Source organism: Nesoenas mayeri (assembly GCF_963082525.1).
Source record: "Nesoenas mayeri genome assembly, chromosome: 15".
In the NCBI taxonomy this organism is placed as follows: Eukaryota; Metazoa; Chordata; class Aves; order Columbiformes; family Columbidae; genus Nesoenas; species Nesoenas mayeri.
This window is the reverse complement of record NC_137559.1, coordinates 8,377,478-8,392,373: the sequence shown is the minus strand read 5'-3', so window position 1 is coordinate 8,392,373 and position 14,896 is coordinate 8,377,478. Positions and strand designations below refer to the sequence as shown.

Sequence of the window (14,896 nt, the reverse complement as noted above, 5' to 3'; positions counted from 1 at the left end):
GCTGGTTGTTTCCTCTCAGGTAGAACCTGCACCATTCCTTAGAGATCTGTGTTGTGGCATGTGAAAAAAATGAGTGAAAACATTCTTTGCAATTACTGACTCATTCCTAAAGTTTAGAGTTGTTTCAGAGACTTTGTTACAAATACCTGCTTGTAGAATTTCCTATGATTAGTAGCAGCATGACAGTAATTACACAGATTCCTAATATTTTGCTATTGACCTGTCTTGCTAGGGCAGATGTCTTGTCTAGGTTGCTGGGGAACCTGGTTGTGAAAAACAAGAAAGCTCAGTTTGTGGTGACACAGAAGCTGCTGCTCTTGCAGTATTGCCACACGGTAAGGCCTCTGCGTTGAACAGCGGTGTGGGAGCTCCTCTTTTCCAAGGACCAGTGTGTTTTTTAGCTGAACTCCAAGCCTTTGCAAGATTTAACTCTGTATTCTGAAATCAGCCTTAAGTCTCTCCACACGTACCTGAGCTGTGCAGCTTTTCACTTACATCCCCTTAACTCAACGTGATGAACAGGGAGTGGTAAATTGTTGCTTTGAAATCATGGGATTCATGTTCTCTCTTGGCAATTAGCAGAATTACTGTACTCTTTTTCTGGGACCAAGTGGTCAGCTGCACAAAATGTCAGTGTTCTGGGGAGCTGGGGACATCTAGTTAATTTAGAATCTGAGAGAAGAGGCTGAAGAAGCCATGACCCACCCTCAGGGATAAGAATTAGATTGAAGAGATGAGACAAGGGCTGGGGATTTTTTTTCCCCTGTGCATTTAAGTTTGTCACAAGGTGTTAGGAAGTGTTCTGTGGCTTGTGGTGGTCTTGTGAGGGATGTTCTCTTTGTGTTCCATGTTTGCCTGAGACTGCGCTGATCTGGTTTTGATGATAAAAACACTGTACTGTATTCCTGTCCTGGTTTCCATGTATTTCATCAGCAAATGCTTGTGTGTTTGGTTGGGTTTTTTAAAATTTGCTTAATTTTGTGTCTCTGAATGTTGTCAAAATGAAAAGCTTAATGTAGTAAAAATACACTCTTGTCATTGGGTGACCACTTTGTGCCCAGCTAAAGCAGGACTCATGGTTTTCATTGCAGACTGCAGTACTGCAGAACCTCCTTGGCTACCTGGCCCTGGATGGCCTTCGGCGTCCCTTACTGATCAAGGTACGGTTAAGTAACGCTGTTGGTGACATAGCTGATCAAAAAAATGCTACTGTGTGAGTGTGTGTGTGTGTCTGTGGGGTGCGCAGTTTTGGTACTTCTCTGAGACACTTTTGTTAAGGTTTCTGAGAGTGAGGGAAGCCCTAGCGTATCACAGGTAAATGATGATATACAAATCAAAGACTTCGGTGCTGCTTGCATTAGTTTTTCATATTTAATTGCTAAATTGTCTTCCAAGTAGCAAAATTAATGAGGCTTAGATTCCAACAGATGTCCTGTGTCCTCCATCCCTCTCAGCTTCCTCTGTTGGCCCCTGTTTGTGTGGCTGGGCAGATGGCAGCAGGTGATGACGTTGGTTGGAAACTGTCTGTGTGCCAAATGGTTGATGCTTTGGAATCTCTCTCACCTACCTTCTCCTCAGTGGGGATGCAGATATTGTCCTTGTCCAAGTGTGATGGAATTTGTATCTCTGGAACTATCTACCGCTTTGTCGTGGTGTTGGTTTGTTTTGGTTTGTTTGTTTATTTGTTTGTTTTTGTGGGGTGGTTCTTTTGCTTTTGTTTCTTTGTTTTTTGGGTTTTTTTGCACTGGTTAGATGCTCTAAAATTATCTGGAAGTACTGGCAGCTATATCCAATATGACCCCAAATATATAAAACCATATAATAGCATATTGCTTTTTGACAATAATATGTATTGCTTTCTATATAATATTTATTAATGAGAAATAAACATATTTATCACTTTTAAGTAAAAAAATATCTTTAGCAGTATATTAAACAAAGGTGGTGTGGAGTTCTCAACTGGTCAAACACAGTACGTTTTGGGCCCTGAAATACAAAGTTATCTTCGTTTGTAGGGAGTGTAGAGTGCACTGGGAAGCATGGAGACCAAAGAGCCATCAGAATATACAACATGCTGTATCAAAGTACATTTCAAAAAGAAAAGATCAATTTCAAACCAACTTGAGTTCTCTGATTCAGGTGCTGCAAGAACTGTTGGAGACCTGGGGCAGCAGCAGCGCTGTGAAACACTCTCCGCCAGAGCAGCAGCAGTATATTAGCAAGGCCATCCTCATCTGCCTCTCCCACCTGAAGGAGCCCGAAATCGAGAGCTGCAGACAAGGTGAGGTGGTGGGAGAAGCGGGAGATAAATTTGTTTAACAGGAGGTCACACTGTGAGTAGAAAAACATCTTGTTTTGATCTGTGGACAAAATGTTTCCATTTCATCTTGGCAAAAACGGTGTAGCCTCCTGGGATCCTCTTTAGCACTGGTGTGGTACAATTCCAAGTGCATAGCTTTAAATTATAAAATTGGAGAAGCATATCTTTGAACTAAGGTTCTTACCTGAACAGTGGTTTGGGAGTCCTTAAGTTTTGTCACCGGAAAACCAGGATTGCCTCTGGGACTGGTTAGAGGAATGGTGTGATTTGCAATTTATAGGCTCACAGTTGGAGCACGAATGAGGCTCCAGAGGGGACAGGGGCAAGTACACCCAGGATAAACAGCTGTTTGGTTGGACTCTGACTATCCAATACGAGTTCCTCTGCATCATTCTGCTCCCCTCAGTACTAGATGAGTAGCGATAGCAAGTTACTGGTAAGGGCATCCTATTTTGCATTCATATAGTGGGGTCCTGGTCTAAAATTTCTGTTTCTGTTGCAATAAGAAAAATATTCTCTCCAATGTCTAGAGTTACTTCTGTGTGTGTGTGGCTCTGAGGGGCAAGAAGGTTAACTGACAAGACCTGTCTGTCAGTTTCATTCTATTATAGAATTACTTGTTTAGGTGATTCAGTGACCTGTTATTTACTAACAGTACTGTAGTTTTATAATCTCTTTTTTGTGTGACAGCCATTGCCAAGATAAGCTTTTCTGAGCTGAAGGAGGTCAGTGGAATGCAGTAAGCCTGCCTGGTGAAGCTGGCAGCCGTCATTCTCTGGGCTGAGAAATACCAGTGTTACTGCCCCTTTCAGCTGGCCCAGGTGCTGAGGGAAATTTCTCCCTCCATGACTGTTTTCTCGGTCAGAATTTGTAGCTTCCTCAAAACATGACGTTTCACTTCAGCTTGTTTTTAGAGCTCTTCAAAGCCACTTAAGATCTACTTACCATCCTTTTTTGTTTCAGTGAAAACTGAAATATTCTAAATTTAGAATATATTGTAATGTTTTGTTGACTTAGTACCCCATGAAAAAGTGTGGTTTTGTTGGTGCTGAAGAGCAATACTGCCACTGCAGAAAGAGGAGTCACAGTTGCATGAGCCCTTCCAGTTTTTCTACCCATTATTGAGTGGTGAATGGCTAAAGATGCCCTCTCAGGGAACCAGCATGAAGATGGGTATTTGTCTGTGTCATTATTTCATGTACTGATGGTTTGGTTTGTTTCAGAGCTTCTCACAAGCATGATGGAGGGTGTGAAATGCCACTTGGACAGCAGCCTGCCACAAATACGGCGTCTGGGGATGATCGTGGCAGAGAGCATTAGTTCAAAAATAAACACTGATGGGCCCGTCCTGAAGTTTCAGGTGAAGGTTATAATGAAATTTATGTCTAGTTTACAGGGCTTACAGGAAATAAAAGCTTTAAACCAGGTGATCCAGGGCATTATAGCAAGTTCTAACACTTGTCGGGAAATAAGGAGAGGCAGCAACACTTTCAGAGAAGACATCTGTTTATAAAAAAGCAATTGTACAGAAATTAGCCAGCTGGCTGAGAGTGACCTTAAGTGTAACCTGCTGACAAAGTTGAGGGTAAACTGGTGATAACGAAGGACTACTAGAGGACTATCATATTGCACAAGGGAATCAGAATCTGGCCCGTGGAAGTTGAGAGGGAACTTCAAACCTAAACCACTGTGAACTTTCAGTCCCGCAAAGAGCTGCTCTGAGTTGAGATTTTCCAGCTGGACATGAGGATTATGCTCTGCTGTTTCCAGTAAAGATTGTAAGAATTATGCGATTAAATCACATTGATTCTTTAAAACTGCATCATCCCTCATGTCACATTGCCATTTATTAGATGTTTTAAAGACTGTAAATAACATTCAGACAAGGTTGGATCAGGTGCTACTATTAAATATAGAGACAAAGATTACATATGGCGCAGGTCACTTTACAGCATTTACATTACTGCTGGCAACACAGCAGTTGAAACACATGGATCATGGATTTGTGTGGGTTCATCTGCTTGTGATTCAGTCTCTTGCACACAGCAGAAGGGTCAGATTTTGAATGCTGGGCAGATTTGCTATCAAATAGAGTTGAGTAACTGTTATTCTGAATGTCTAGTATGAGGAAGATGATGAAGCAAGAGAACTGAAGTCCCTTCTGGTGCAGACTCCACCATTCTGTATTGTCCCCAGCCTTCCAGATGATGAGTAAGATATTGCTACTATTCATCTCCATACCATCTTTTTGCCCTTCTCTGTACTTTTTTTGAGTTACACACTAGAACTGCATACAGTATTCAAGTGGTCTTATATATTCTTACGCATTATAATGCACTTTACTCTTACAATGCAGTGTAGTGATGTTAAATTCATAATTCAAATAGCAGTATGTATTAAATTGCTTGTTTGATAGCTGCACGCGGTAAAACCGTGCTCCCAGGGTCTTGTGTGTCCCTGGGTAGAATCAAACAGGCCTTTTCTCTTCACATCGGGGAAATCTGGCATTTGGGCCATATGCCCACAGCCCATTAGTCCCTGACAAAAATCCAGCATACCTGTCAGTCTAAAGGCTGGTTCTTTGGTGCTCTTGACTTCTGTAGCATCTGCAGAGGTTCTTTGAAGCACTTAGTTTTATCAGCGGATGAAGGAAGCTTTTCATATTATTAGCAAATGAAGCTGTCCAGCACTCCAGTGAAATACAGAAGGTTTATTGCTCCCATTTTAGGGGCACAGTCAGTGTAGACAGCTGTTTGAGACAGCATTTGAGACGCAGAGAGATGAAAGGACAATTCCAGAGTCCACAGAAGTAGGCACAAGGGCACAAAAAAAATTATCCGTTATTGAATTTGTCCCACTATTAATCATTAAAGATGTTTCTTCTTCATTTGTTTGGTTTTGTTCACAGCTTCAAACGTGGGAAAGGCCATTGTGGTCCAGTTATCACAGATGAGTCTTTACTTTGCAGTCCTAGGTGCAAGTTAGTGTGGGGGAACACAGCAAATTAACCAGCTTAGGTTTTGTTACCCATTGCTTTTCTGTTAAGAGATTCTGCGTCTCTTCTGCCCTCACCCCATTCTCTTCCCAGGACTTTGTTCCTTGTGTAGGCCAAGCTTGGTGGGAAGCTGCAGCAGAAATAATTACCTGCTGTTCTGCTTAGGCAGCAAGGGTTGATGGCCTGGGTAGTTTCTTGCTAGTGGGTAAGGACTGTTGCTTTATTGATTTTAATCCTTGTTGTTGCTCACAGCAGGAATGAGAAAGCAGATGCTGCACTGCCGTTGGTATTGGAAAGTGACAAGAAATCACATACAGCGGCCCCTGTAACGCGACAGGAGGAGTCAGATGCTGAGCTTGACAGGTATGAGGCAAGAAACTGGTAGGAAATGGAAAATAAATGGCAGGTTCTTAAGAGCAGATGTCAGGAGAAGGGAGCTATGGGTAGCTGCATTTCTTGGGAAATCTTGTGCTTTCTGACCTTGTTCAGCTGAGTGGCACGCAGCAGAGTCGGACTTTGTGTAGGAAATTGCATGCAAGTAGGTTAGTCAGTGATCTAATGAAAGCATTTAGTCCATTTGACTTATGGATATACCTCCCCATTTTAACAGTGGACCTGCCTTGTTCTGTCACTTTACCAATATATAAAGAAATCCCAAGAATCAGCTTCATGTCTCTCGGTCACCTGGTTCCTGGTCACAAAACCACTTTTGCAATGAGCTGCAGAGTAATTTCCTCAGGAGCCCTTTCAGGCCAGGCTGCAGCAGCACTTGTGGACAGTGCAAGGGTGAAGATGTTACAATAATCTATGTGCTGTTCTTTTCACTTTTGTGTGGATGGCTGGGGAGAGGAAGAACATCTGTACCCCACAGAGTAACTCCTGCCTTTATTTCTTGTACAGTGATGATGACCTCATCCCTTACGACATGTCAGAAGATAGAGAACTAAAGACTAAGGCTCCTGTGTATATCCGAGACTGTATTGAAGGTAGGACATTTGAGGCTGAGTCTTTATCTTTTTCTTACTGATTTTGGGTGGGTGATCTTGATGTAGGTTTATTTTTTTCAGAGCTAATTTAAAGAAGCTGTAGGATTCCAGTAATCGGGGCTCAAGTGTTTCTGAGTAACTTCAGTTTAGTTCTTGATGCCAGTTGTGTGCTGGATCAGTGATATCTGCCTATAACAGGACAAACTAGCGGCAGAAGAAAGTTGGGGGTGTATAACCAAGCACAACCATTTTGTGAACAGCTATTGTTTGTCTTTTGATTGCATTCAGTCCTGACAGGATCTGAAGACATGGACAAATGGGAAGCTACAGTCAAGGCCCTTGAGAGCTTGGTTCGAAAGAATCTAGCAGCAACAAGAGAGGTGAAGTAGTGTGAGCTAAGTTAACAGTGGGCTGTAATACGGGATTGTGCCTTTGCCCTTGTGAGGAGACTAAACGTGCCACCAGAACAGGAGGCCAGGCTAAGGGGGACCTGCATTTAAAGCTTTCAGCTTGGGAAGGGAAATAGAAGGCAATAGTTGGTTTGGAGGTGGGGCTGCAGAACACAAAGAAACAAAGAAGCAGGCAAAGGTGCTGGCAGCAGTATGGCATTGAGCATCTGCAGCACTGAAGATGAAATGCATTGTGAGTCAAGCTTGCCAGAAGCATGAGGAAGCGCCGTGCTTTCTGCCAGGCAGAAATCAACATTTGAAATGCAGTTTACAGAGCAACCACGAATTCCACAGAGCAATTGCAGGGGTGTAGTCTGGTAAACAATGTGCAACCTGCTGCTGCTCATCAGACCTGTTACTAAGCTGGATGGGCTTTGGGCGTGGTACTGTGCCCCTTATTAGTTATAGGGACAATTCCTCCTACATCATGATGCCAAAGTGAGTGTGGACAGAGAAATCGGCACGGGGCGGGGTTTCAGTGTTTTGAGAAATCTGTCTTGTTGGCATTTAGCTTAATGTGTTTTCTCTCCTTCCTAAGTAACAGACACATTGCCTGTATTCCATACCCTAATTGTCTTTGCTTAAACGTTAGAACTGGTGTGTAAATCCTGTGAGAAGGAAAACACCTGCGGGGATTTGATTCCTTTTTTTTCATTTTTTGAGCAGGTTAGTGTGGAGCTGGCAAAAATACTATTGCATCTGGAGGAGAAGACCTGCATTGAAGGCTTTGTGGAGCTCCGTCAGAGAGCTCAAGTAGCTGTTTTAACCACAGATCCAATACCTGTGAGTTCTTCTTTCCCCTATTTGCACACCATGTCTCTTCTCTTCTCTTGGAGGCTTCTTGTTAACCTGACAGGAAGCGGAGCTTCTCCTGGAATGGAGAGTTTTAGATTGATGGGAAGGCTGTTTCCAACCTGGGTCTATGTTCATTGCACATTGATTTTTCTGTACAGGTAGCAAAGTACTTGACCTCCCAGTTCTACTCTCTAAACTACAGTCTTCGTCAGCGCATGGACATTCTTGATGTAAGTGCTCTTCTCTTCACTTCTCGCTTGCCTTGTGTCTTTGTTGTACCAGTGCTGCTGTAACGGTGTTACCTTTTATTCCTCATAGGAGCAGGCAGAGGCATGGGAATGTCTTCTATTAGCATTTGTGCCTGGCATTCCTCTCGTTTGTAGCCCTGCTACACTCCAGTTATACAGCCATCCCTCCCTACAGAATGCAAAACGTATGAAGGACGTTTGCTTAGGAGAAGCCGCTGTTCCCTAACATGTCATCAGTCTTATATCTCCACTTTCTGAAAGGCAGCGATCTGCCTCTGACTCCTCCCACACCATTTCACTTACTGTGGCTGAAGAAGGAGCTACTGTTCTGTCTCTGGGATAAGTGACCAGGTGCTTGGTCAGTACCTCAGAGCCAGGTTGTTGCTGTTCTTCATTCTGAACCTGTCGTGTGTTTCTGACTTGCTGTTCCTGTCAGTTTGGGTGCAGATAACTCTGCTGTTGTCTCCTAGTAGAGGGATTAGCCCTTTTTAACAGAACTTCCATCTTTCATCTAGGTATTGGTTTTGGCAGCTCGGGAACTGTCCTATCCCAAATCCCATGGGAAGACCAAGCATTCCGGTGTCCAAAAACCTTGTATCCAACTTCTTCCTGGAAGTGACAGCTCCAAGGGCTGGAGGAAAATTGTTGATGAGAGGATCAAAAGCAAGACTCGGAGATTTGCTACGGTGAGACTGGGGCGGAAACAAACTAATGTCAGATCCAGAAAAAACAGGGGTTGTTGTAGTTCTATCCAGAAAGAGAAAAATACCCAATCCAAATGAAAGACTGTGTAACTTAAAACATAAATTTATCTTCATATTTAGCTGAATCTTTGGTGCAGAGTGCCAACTCCTGTAGTCTTCCCCTGGCAGGGAGTAGAAAATAAACCTAGATTTCCTTGCTTTGCATTGAGGGGTAGTTGTTGCTGTTCTGTGCTTGTTCTGAGCTTGTCTGGCCGCTGCAGGGAGCTGTTACTGCACCTCGCGGATCCCAGAGCCTCCTCCATCAGACCAGCTGTCCCTGGACTGGACTGTCTCAGCCTCCCTGCTTTTCAGGGATAAGGGATAAATTGATGCCAGTTTCACAGTTCCCAGAACTCCCCTCTGGTTCGCCCTGGAGAACTCACTTTCCAAAACTCCTTTATCCCTTGCATGTTCTTGTTTCTTATATCTAACCCAGCAGCACTGAGCTATTTTGTGCTGAAATATTTGGATGTGTGAGAGGATCAGAAGTGGGAAGTGAGCCTTCCAGCCTGGAAACTAGTAGCCATAGGCATACAGGCAAGCAGTGGCTGACAGTGGGATCGCTGCAGGGCATCTGTGGTCTTGACAGTGTCCAGTGAAGTGCAAGATTCAGATGATGTGTCTTGTGTCTAGTCTTTATTTTTCTCTTGGACAGGGTCCGTCTCAAGGGGAACTGGCTTCCAGCCCGAATGAATTCAGTTCTGTTGCTGGACACTTCTTTTTCCCGTTGATTCAGCACTTTGACAGGTGAGCGTGAGCCCCTCGGGGTGTGGGCATGGCAGCTGCCAGCCTGAACCTCTGCTTGTTCTGTTCGCCCCAGAGCAGCAGGATGAAGCCCAGAGCTGTGTGGGAGTTTGGTGACACCACACCGCTGCCTGGCTCCTGCATAAAGCGTAGACAAGAGGGATTTGTGGTCTCTGGACAGCTCCTGTGAAGCATTTTTGGGCAGAAGTGTGTCAGACCATGCAGAAGCAGAGATGCAGAGATACATTATGAAGAATAACCTGTTGGCAGGTGCGCAGGCGGATGATTTTGGCAGTACCAAACCAGTTGTCTTGGCTGACCCTCCACCTGGGGAGGTCCACAGAGAACCACAGAAATCAGACTGCAGTCTTGAACCAAAGTTAACCCTGTTATCAAGTTAACTCTGTATCAGGTTTGGGCCTGTCACCTGGACTGGTCCTTGTGGCCACATTATGGGACACAGGACACAGTTTGTTGTCAATTAATTCTAAGAGAGGCTGAGTAATTGATTCCATGAGAATCAAAATTGTTCTAATACTGATCGTAATGGTTTGTTTCTAGTATGGCAGTGCCATTGTTTGCAGGCACTTCTTTCTAGGGAAAGCCTGTTGGTAGAATAAACGATACCTGCTGTTAGAGTAGAGGATGTTAGTGGTCTGGGAGCAACAGTCTGTGTTAAACTGGGAATAACTGTATAATGACTGTTGCCGTACAGATTCAGGCTTGTGGGGAACAGCTCGCACTGCATAACCACCCCGACTGTTCCAAAGGTGTGCTGATCAGCCTTCTCGCTGCTACACAACTGTGTATCTTACACTTGCAGGCCTTTGACAACATTTGATCTCCTGGGGGAAGATCACTTTGTCCTTGGAAGACTGGTCCACACGTTAGCAGTCCTGATGTACCTGGCTGTCAACACTGTGGTAAGAAAGGCTGCGGGAGCTGGCAGCGAGCAGGAGACTTCCAGCCTGAGAGCTCCGAGGGGTTTTCTGCACCAGCGCTGTGCTCTGGGGCCTGCTACACTTGGACTGGCAGCAACTTTGAGTCACGTGTGCTACAGAGTTGTGAAAAGGGCTGAGAAAAAATGGTCAGAAAGGAGACATGGGATTCAGACGCCCCTGCACAATCTTTTCCTGCTTCTGGCAGAAGAACTCTTAATTTCTGTGGGAGGCTGGGGACATCATTTCGCTTTACTGCTTAAGTTTCATCATCTGCAAAATAAAGTTAATTGTAACCTTGATGTTCACAACAGTGTATCTCAAGGTCCAGTTCTGTAGGGTGGTGTGAATGTCGAGGTATTTAGTGTTTCTGTCATAATTCTGTTTTGCAGGCAGTTACTGCGATGGGAAAGGCACTGCTGGAGTTCGTTTGGGCTCTGCGTTTCCACACTGACTCGTGAGTTGTAGTTGTTTCTGGTTTTAAAGATCAGCTGTGAGCTGTGATTTGTCTGTGCCCAAGACTAGCAGCTGGCTGAGGATGTTAATGACTTCGTCCATTAACTCTATGTTCTCATCCAGCCTTGTGTTCCTGTGACTGAGTATTGCAAGAATAGGTAACAAAGGCATTGCTTTAATGTCAAACCAACATAGGAGCTTGGCTAGTGTCTTCTAGTGTGGAGATACATGACAAATTTAATCAACTATCCATGTGATAGGGAGGTCAGAAAACTTTAGACTCAATTCCAGCATTCAACCCTGGAAAGAAATTAAGAGATGTAGCCAAAGTGCTGTAAACATCAAATTTCTGTTTGGATCTCAGGCTTGTCCAGGACTCTGAATTGTGCCGGACTGTCTGCCCCAAGGCACGGCAGGGGCTGTGTCTGTGAGCATCCTGCCAGCTGCTGCACAATTACATTCCTAGTCAGTAGGAATATGGCAAAAGCCATCATAGTCACAAACATTTGAAGAAATCAAGATAGAGCATGAAGCTGCAGGCTCTACCCAGTTAATTCTTTCTCCAACAGATATGTGCGCCAGGGTCTCTTGTCCTGTATCTCCTCCCTGCTCCTCAGTGTCCCTGCACAGCACCTTCTGGAAGACATGACAGAAGAGCTTTTGGAGACTCAGTCCTGGCTGGGAGGTAAGATGCGGTGGTGTACACCAGTGGCTTTCTGGTTAGGGGTGCAGTCTTTGTGCAGCTTCTCTTTAATTGTGATGGTAGCAGTAATGTCATGTCCTGGTGTTGTGCGCCAGAGATTTGCATGCTAAACATATTTATTGCTTGCTTGTAAGTTTAGGGCAAATACCAGAGCACGCTGTGTGCTGTATAGATGTATTACTGAGGTAACTAAAGCATAAGCTGAGAGCAGCATATGGCATTTCCAAGTGTGACTGTCCTCACCTTACAAGCCAACCAAAATAAACCCCAAAATGTAGTATGATGTTCCCAGTTTCTCTGTTTAAGCACCCAACCACATGAAGCTGCAGGAAGCATTGTCAGATTACGTATCTCATCTGGGCAGTGCCTTTGACTGGCAGCAGCAGCAAAGTCTTGTATGGCCTGTTTACACCATGTGTGCAGAAGATGGGTTTCATGAGTGCTAAAAATAGGAGGAAGACAAACATGACCACATCTCCTAACTTCCTATTGCTGGTGGACAGAGCAACTTATGGCAAACACCTTTACATGGTGCACCCAGCGCACCTTGCATCAACACCAGCTGTTTGTATCGCAGGTATCGCAGGGTGCTGGAAGCACCAGAGCAAATAGCGCTGTGTGCTTGGTAGCTCTGAAGCCTCCTCCGTGTTCTGAGCGGACCCCATGCGATCCCCAGGTTCGTTCCTTCAGCGTTCTCGCTCTTGGTGAGTTGGCTTCCCGCGGGGAGCAGGCAGGAAGCAGCAGTGACACAGCGGCCTCTGATCCTCACAGGCTGTGGGGCTCTGTGCTCTTTAAAAGGAAGAGAGCTGCCTTGTGGGGCCAGGACTTTACTTTTCCCATGACATGGTGTGCTCTGAGGAATCTGCTGGTCTCTGCGGTTAACACTGCTATTGCCAAGTAAAGCCTTTCCAGGAATGTTATAAATGTATTTTCAGCATGAGGGTCTACATAATCTGTTTTTAATTGGTTATTTTTGGAAGGAGGAGGATGACAGAGCTAGTAGCATCTTTTAATGCCTGTAGGTAGTGTAATGTCCATCTCTTTACACGTACTGGTTTTGCATGAAAAATGCATGGTAGAGCCTGGTGGCAATGAGAGCAGGATTAGATCCCGGTTGTGTGTGTAGTGCAGAAGGGGAAGTTATGCTAGAAGCCAGTCAGAAACCTTAAAGAATACAAGTCAACTCCATATCTGGTCAGATGTGATTTAAGTGCAATTTAAAACCTGTGCATCCTTGTAGAGCTACTTCCTGAAAGAACAACAGCTCCTTGTGCTGCGCCTTTGCTATTAGGTGTAAGATTGTTGGTGAAGTGGCTCTCACAGGGAGCACCAGGCTCCTCCCTGCCGCTCCAGCGGGTGAAGTCAGTCCCTACAGGCCGACTTTTGTGACTGAATCGTGGTTTTTGAGCTAGTGGACTTGCTGTCGCTTTGTGACTCTTCCAGACAAGATTTGCAAGAGGAGTCATGTGGTAGATCTGTAGCTGGGACAAATGACAAGCTGTCCCACATGCACATCGCCTGCCACTGTGCCTGATGGCCAGAAGTTACCACTTTGGGTTTCAGCTTAAAGCATACACATTTCTCCTGTGATAGTTAAAGCACAATGAGGAACAGTTGGCTAGAAAATGTTATCCATGAACTATTTAGTAGAAATTTACAGATCTGCTCCAGTTTGTTATTAAATCACAGCCCACACAGCTTCCTGCAGTTCATCATGTGTATATGACTGACTGTTCCAGCCCTTCAGCCTTTGGGCTGGAACTAGAACTGTTCCCCATTAGAAAGTGTTTGCAGTGTGGTGTAGGAAACTACTTCAGTCACTGTCACAGTCCTGTCCGCTTAGTGGATGCTTTGGGACATTTCAGCTGGGGAGAGAGGCTGGATCCACCTTGTACTTGTCCATCATTGCTATTAATGCTGTGCTGGACCTACTATGGAGTAGTGCAGTCCTTCCCAGGGGAGTGAGGGAACACCTCAACATTTCTAGGAAACAGTTCCTTTGATTCCTCAGCAGCTGCCTTTGAGGGAATTCCCCACTCCTTGCAAGTGCTGCAGAGCTGTGTTGTAGGTGAGTTTGTTGCATGTGAGGACACGAGTGATACTCTGGTGCCCTGTGTCTCCCTCTCAGTAGCAGGAGTTCAAGGTCCACGCTCATGGCAATTAGAAGCAGCGCCAACATCAGTCTCTTACCTTTTGAGCTTGTACTGCTCTGCCTTGTAGCCTCCCCCTTTTTGCTTTCTGTGGAGTATGGAAACACCACACTGAAGCTCTCCCTGGGGTTATAAATAGCCCCGCTCCATCGGAGTGAGTCATGTGTTTGGGCTGACAGCGCCGGGCTCGGAGCACACTGCTTGTGCGTACAGGATATCCTCACGCGGACCCGCTGCTCTTCCAGGCTCCCCCTGCTCAGACATCCTGCGTGCATCCTGGTTTCTACTTCGCAGGCCCATTAAGGGCCCCTGAAATAACAGCTGCCAGGGGCAGCTTCATGCTCTCCGTTACATGCTGCATAAAGTGTGAAAGGACTACTAGTTTATTATAAGACTGACGTCAGAACGGAGAATGTGGTGAAGCTTGGGGTCTGCCTCTTTCTGTCCCCCATTTGAAGGGCAGTGTCACTGCAGAATCTGTTTAGATTGCAGGAATTGGCTGAATGGAGACTTTGGGCTTTTGAGTAAGTGGATTTCTGACTGCAAACTGCATTTGTGCGAGTACATCAGCTGTAGAAAGGTGATGTATAGCTCAAGGGCACAAGTAAGAATTCTATCACAGAGGTTATCCCATGGAATGCAAGGTCAGGGTTTCAGTTGTGTTTCAACCCAGCTCTTTGTTTCTGCTGCAAGAATGAACTGAGCGTTACCACATGCGACAGTCAGGGCTCAGCTAATCTCATTCAGCTTGAGATGATCAAGTTTGCACGTCTTCGCCTTCTAGTCTGATGTAATTCTTGCAAGTGCAGATGTCCAGCCCAGGCTCAGTTGCACTTGCTGTTTCTTTTCGTGCCGTTCTGTGACGGTCAGTGAAACAGCAGAGAAGTGTGAACTGAAGAGCAGTTTTTCCCATTTCCCAACTAACAGTGGCTGCTTCTTTTACAGATGTGGTGGAGAAAGATCCAGACGGGGACTGCAGGAGGCTGGCCCTGCAGAACTTGCTACTAATGGAGAACCTGAAAAAGAAACTCGAACCTGTCCCGTCTTAGCTGAAGGGTGAAAGAAATGACCTTAACCTCACACTCTTGCCAGCTGGATGTGTCGGCACCGCTGGGGCCTCCTCAGCGGTCACCTGGCTGGAGAAGAGGAAGCAGGGGGAGGGCGCGGAGCTGTGAGCCAGCGAACCTGACTTGACATCTGGACTTTGTAGTGGCGGCCAATTGAGTGAGCTATGGCTATCCGGTACGGGGTGTACAGATGCAGGAAGGTAGGTGAGCGCTGCCGTCCTCCCCACGCCTCCCCAGCCCCCACCCCCGGCTATTTATAACCTTGGCAGATTTGAGCGTTCTGCTAAAAATACAGGGAAGAT

At 45.4% G+C, this 14,896-nt stretch overlaps 1 protein-coding gene across 3 annotated transcripts in view; it reads left to right on the top strand.

Moving 5' to 3' along the window:
* Nucleotides 1-14,896, top strand: part of TELO2 (telomere maintenance 2) — an 18,988-nt gene extending 4,092 nt beyond the window's left edge. For 2 of the 3 annotated variants that reach the window (XM_080353619.1, XM_080353617.1), the window contains 16 exons: nucleotides 233-335; nucleotides 1,092-1,160; nucleotides 2,140-2,281; nucleotides 3,544-3,680; nucleotides 4,443-4,531; nucleotides 5,568-5,678; nucleotides 6,216-6,301; nucleotides 6,590-6,681; nucleotides 7,417-7,533; nucleotides 7,704-7,775; nucleotides 8,309-8,479; nucleotides 9,192-9,283; nucleotides 10,104-10,203; nucleotides 10,611-10,675; nucleotides 11,244-11,359; nucleotides 14,473-14,896. In XM_080353619.1, coding sequence (XP_080209745.1) covers nucleotides 233-335; nucleotides 1,092-1,160; nucleotides 2,140-2,281; nucleotides 3,544-3,680; nucleotides 4,443-4,531; nucleotides 5,568-5,678; nucleotides 6,216-6,301; nucleotides 6,590-6,681; nucleotides 7,417-7,533; nucleotides 7,704-7,775; nucleotides 8,309-8,479; nucleotides 9,192-9,283; nucleotides 10,104-10,203; nucleotides 10,611-10,675; nucleotides 11,244-11,359; nucleotides 14,473-14,576 — 1,666 coding nt within the window. In that variant the 3' untranslated portion in view covers nucleotides 14,577-14,896. The remainder of the gene's footprint in view (nucleotides 1-232; nucleotides 336-1,091; nucleotides 1,161-2,139; nucleotides 2,282-3,543; nucleotides 3,681-4,442; nucleotides 4,532-5,567; nucleotides 5,679-6,215; nucleotides 6,302-6,589; nucleotides 6,682-7,416; nucleotides 7,534-7,703; nucleotides 7,776-8,308; nucleotides 8,480-9,191; nucleotides 9,284-10,103; nucleotides 10,204-10,610; nucleotides 10,676-11,243; nucleotides 11,360-14,472) is intronic. The other variant, XM_080353618.1, reaches the window with a different exon arrangement.